The sequence below is a fragment of the Schistosoma mansoni genome, assembly GCF_000237925.1.
Source record: "Schistosoma mansoni, WGS project CABG00000000 data, supercontig 0199, strain Puerto Rico, whole genome shotgun sequence".
NCBI lineage: Eukaryota > Metazoa > Platyhelminthes > Trematoda > Strigeidida > Schistosomatidae > Schistosoma > Schistosoma mansoni.
The window spans coordinates 246,276-251,035 of NW_017386074.1; the positions used below are offsets into that span (position 1 = coordinate 246,276).

General features: G+C 34.0%; 1 protein-coding gene across 1 annotated transcript in view; it reads left to right on the forward strand.

Moving 5' to 3' along the window:
• Positions 1–717: 717 nt before the first annotated feature.
• Positions 718–4,760, forward strand: part of Smp_140150 (katanin-related) — a gene marked incomplete at both ends in the record, with an annotated part of 16,470 nt that continues 12,427 nt past the window's right edge. Inside the window, 5 exons of the mRNA XM_018793643.1 lie at positions 718–800; positions 832–992; positions 1,030–1,061; positions 2,298–2,564; positions 4,455–4,532. Of these exons, the coding sequence (XP_018647126.1) occupies positions 718–800; positions 832–992; positions 1,030–1,061; positions 2,298–2,564; positions 4,455–4,532 (621 nt within the window). The remainder of the gene's footprint in view (positions 801–831; positions 993–1,029; positions 1,062–2,297; positions 2,565–4,454; positions 4,533–4,760) is intronic.

Sequence of the window (4,760 nt, forward strand, 5' to 3'; positions counted from 1 at the left end):
TTCAAAATGTATCACGTTTTTATTCGACCTGATAAGTACCTTCACGACAGTGGGAAAATACACTTTGCGTCAAACAATCAACAAATTTACTAAGCAGAGATCCGGTTGGATTCAACAACTTTCTTGCAGACGCTGCATAACTCCCCATCCTTGAGAAATCGGAATGACAGATTCAAACGCAATAAACTTGTATAAAATGCAGTTTACAAAAAAAATAATGAATTATTTTATTCTACTGAACAACTGAAAGCCTTGTAGGAGGATTTTTGTTTAACTGTGCTACAGAACGTTTATTGTCATAGATTTTTATGTCGTAGGTTGAAAATGACTTTTATCATTAATCGAGAATTTAATGCCGATTATATTTAATTTCAAATGTCAGATTGATTTACTTCACCATATTGTTGCTGTTTCGAGGTAACTTCCTCAGTAACTTGGGGTATGTCCGATGTGCTTACTGAATAATCGGCATAGTTTTTGGTTCTTTCTCTTGTACAGGATTTCTCACAGACACTTTTTTTCTCGCTTCATAAGCTTAGTTTGTACTCCAGATTCCACATATTAGTATTCAACTCGTCGTTTATCCGCCAAACCAGTATCAGTCAACTAGTCGATCTAATTATTACAATTTATTCCTTGAAATGTCAGAACTTAGTTACTGTATGATGAGATCAGCAAATCAGGCGAGAGAATCAGTAAGGTCTATTTGTACTTTTAATGAAAACAAAGGAAGAGCAACGGTCCACAGCTAGGAAGAAAAATTTGTTGATATTAGTGATGCATTATTTAAGTGAAGAAGGGTAACTTTCTAGTTTAATTATATTTTCAAAGGTATGTTGAATCAGCGATGTCTCTCTCGAAAGAAACAAATTTAGACTTCAGAAAGTATGAAGTGTGCGATAATGTAGATTTAGAAACAGTTTTGTTAGAATATGAAAGTTATTACTACATAAAATTTCAGAAATATCCTAGAATTACCAAAAAGTTGTCAGGTTTCTTACATTGCTTATATAATCAATATCATTTCAGATAAACTCTTGCAGTGTGACAAAAAGCGACATGTAAGCAGTTCAATAAAAACAAAGTACGTTCTTAGTTTGCTCTGTATTAGTTTATGTAGACGATCCTCACTTCCTCGGCTTTTTAACCGAGGGAATTCTATCCATGACTTTGAACAGAATTATTCATCAAACATTCTGAATTCTGAAGAAAGTTCTGGCGTAACCAAGGTGAGGGGGTAAATAGTTTTTTATCTTTTGGCTTTTAAAACTTTTATTGATGCAATCTTTTATACGAAAACCCTAAACAAATCTACCTGTCCTAACGTTTGTTTATTACACTTTCTTGAGGCATAAATATAAGCTCCTTGTGTAACTGATTCAAACGTTTTGTCACTGTTTAACATGCACATGCTCGCACAAGTTTATTTAATACTCCTTGTTTTAGTTACATTGTAATTTTCGTGTTGATCAATACTTAAGAACAGTTGCTCAAACATGAGACAGTCTATCCTGCTGATATTCTTCCAAATTCAGACATTATTCTGTTTCATATGTTCGGGAAATATATCAAGCTTAGCCGTTGTGAGGAATCCCCATTCAATGGATCGCACTATTTCTTATCATGTCAGTATTGTAATTTTTGGCAATCTAGTCAGTGAGATCCAAACAACAACAAAATTGGTGTTAAGTATGTAGAAGAAAAGGCATGCTGAAAGATGTGTGGACCAATAATGTAGATGATCTGTGTCAAATGATTAGTGGCCTACTCGAGCTAGACGGCAATCGTGTGACCAACCAGCTAACGTCACACCTCGAGGTCATTACATAACATAGGTTGTTCTTTTGCCGTATTCAAGTACTATGGCTACTTTGATGTCCGCACATCACAGACGACGTTATTACAGAAATATATTGGTATGAGTAGGTACGAGGAACAGAGTACAACCACTGCTGCACGGGATAGTCCATGACGTGCAATTAACTGATGCAGATTGGTCGTTGTTAACCTTGACGAGGGTCGGCAAACTGTTTGATATTCAGTGATCCGATTGACAGATTATTTGACTAGGGTCCGGTAACATTTCACAGGATCTACAGATGCTTTTAAAGTAAACATTGTGCCCCAACAACTTGAATTTTCAGTAGTTTGCTTTTCTAGGTAGAAAATGTCCGGATACTATAAGTATTTCCCGCAAGTAGAAACCATATTATTAATGTGTATTTTACGCATTAGTTTTATTTTACATCTTTAACGTTATATATTACTTTTTTCTACATAAACATTTGTCTGTACAGAATAGAGCTTGTAATGGACTAACTGTACAAGGAAGACAAGATCCCCTTATACAAACTTCAGGGCGCATAGTAAAGAGTAACATTACGCCAAATGTTTCAAATGGTTCTTCTATCATACCTTCAAACCATTTGGATTCAACTCAAAACTCTTTTCTATCCTCTTCAACACGACAGAATTTTCCGCGTCAAATAACTGACTACAGAGCAATCATTAATCAGGAAACCCGCTTGCCTTTAGAAGAAAACCAACTTTCAGAAGATCCTCAAGTATGCATTCAGACTATAAGTAAATACATAATAGTGACATTTAGAGACGACGTATCATATGTTGTCATTTGGTAGATGTCATCTAAGCTCTAACCATTTTCGAGGTTTGATATTTTAACCTTGTAAAAATAGGTCATCTTATTTGAAGCTCATGTCTGAATAAAAACGTCCATTAGACACAGTTCTTGCGTTTAAATGATGTATACATTTTTCAAACATTCAAGACGTATAACATACTCGTGCAATCGAAAATAATACCATTAAAATATATGAGCTGCCTTGGAGTCTTTAAAACAGAAGGTCATTATCTACTACAGTATTTTATTAAAAAGTCAGACACTTGAGTATTTAACGCTTGCTGTCTTTTGCACATTTTTTAGATGATAAGATGTCCATCAAATGCTTCCAAACAAAATCTTTCGAAAGGAAGTTGACATAACAGGGAATTCTCATAAAATAACCACTGATTGCTTATATTCGGTTAGAAAGTGACGGAATATAATTTATTTTGCTCAATCTCTCCACAGCCAAGGGTACCCTTATTTATTAGACGTACATTATTTTTGTCATTTGGTCTCATAAGCTAATTTTTGTATATAAGCCAGGAGCGTATCATCTAAATTCAATGACCCATCGTTTGTTAGTGTGATCACTTTACCATTTATAAATGCAATAGCATTCATGCTAAAAAATTAACGAAAACAAGAAGCAATTTTATTCCTTTGTTTATAGAGTGTAATCAAGTCAGCTCTACGTTGTAAGATAGAATTCTTACTGAAAAACAGAATTAAAAGGACTTTTGAAAGTATTCTTAATAATGAGTGTTATTTAATGAAACATGAACTGTAATTTTTATCATGTAGGCATGGATAATATTGACAATTTTCAACTTCCATCACATATTAAGGCAATCTTAAGCAAACTGTATCATACGTAGCCATATCAGTTGTAAAATAATGTTTAATGGACTCAATTAAACACTACTGGATAACATTGTTACTCACTAGTGAAAACTAAACGAAAAAACATACTGTTTTATTCGTTTTACAATGCTGATCAAAAAATAAATATAATATTTCATATTCCATACCCAACTACGATTTTAAATGTTGTGGTACACCTTTAGAACGTAGAAAAACATTCAAGATGTTGTAATTCGTATACGTTGGTTTTTTGGATCTTCTCCTTAATGTTTCAGACTGAAATCGATCAACCTCTTTTGAAATATGTGCATCTTGCGCGGATTGCTTCAATACTGTCAGTAGGTCACTAGAATTTTAATCAGATATGGATTATAGCTAGCAGCGGAGTTCAGGAGGCGCGTTTCATCCTATTTGGGACTCGTCAGCGGGACGTGACTACCTTTCATAGTTGATGTTCACTTCGTGACTCGATCCCATAACATTTTGCTTTAAACGCCGTCACATTATCCACTTAGCTACTGAATCCAGATAGCCATTGACTCGACCATTGGAGTAAATTTCAGTTTTTAAAATCATTCCACTACGAGCCATTATTCATTCATGATGCCATTAATATCCACAAATGAAAACGTTTGGGAGTAACAGTAAACATAATATCCGTGGGTAAGTCAGAGACTATCGTAACTCGTTGACTTAGTGAATAACCCTTTCAAGTGTAAAATAATAGATGATAATCATTTTGGTTATACCGTAAACATCAACACTAAAATGCAGGTGAATTAGCTCTTGAGTTCAGCAAAGGATAAGACACAAATCCTAAAATTAACTGCTACCTATTAATACACGGATAAAATATAATCAGAATAACCACTATTTTCACAAGACAAGTAATAATTTAGTCTTTCCCCAAATCAGAAAGTTAATAAACTCGTGAATTTTTTGTTTTTTGAAAAAAAACATTTTGCAGGAGCGTTTACTAAAGCCTCTAGGTAGTTATTTAGGCTACACAGGAGAATGGCGAAGTTTGGCTTTGACAATATCACGTGTAAGTCTCACTTTCTATCATATATTTTTCTTAATTATATCTTATGTTTAGACTCCAAAAATTAAATAATTTTCTTGAATCGATACTTTATTCGAATTCCTAAGATTTTATGGGTAACGGATAATGTTTCTTTGTTTTTTTCAAAGTTGAAATCATGAGTCAATTGAAGCTAGACCACCATGCAAATAACCAGGAAGCGCAGGACTGCCGTTTCGTCCTATTATGGGA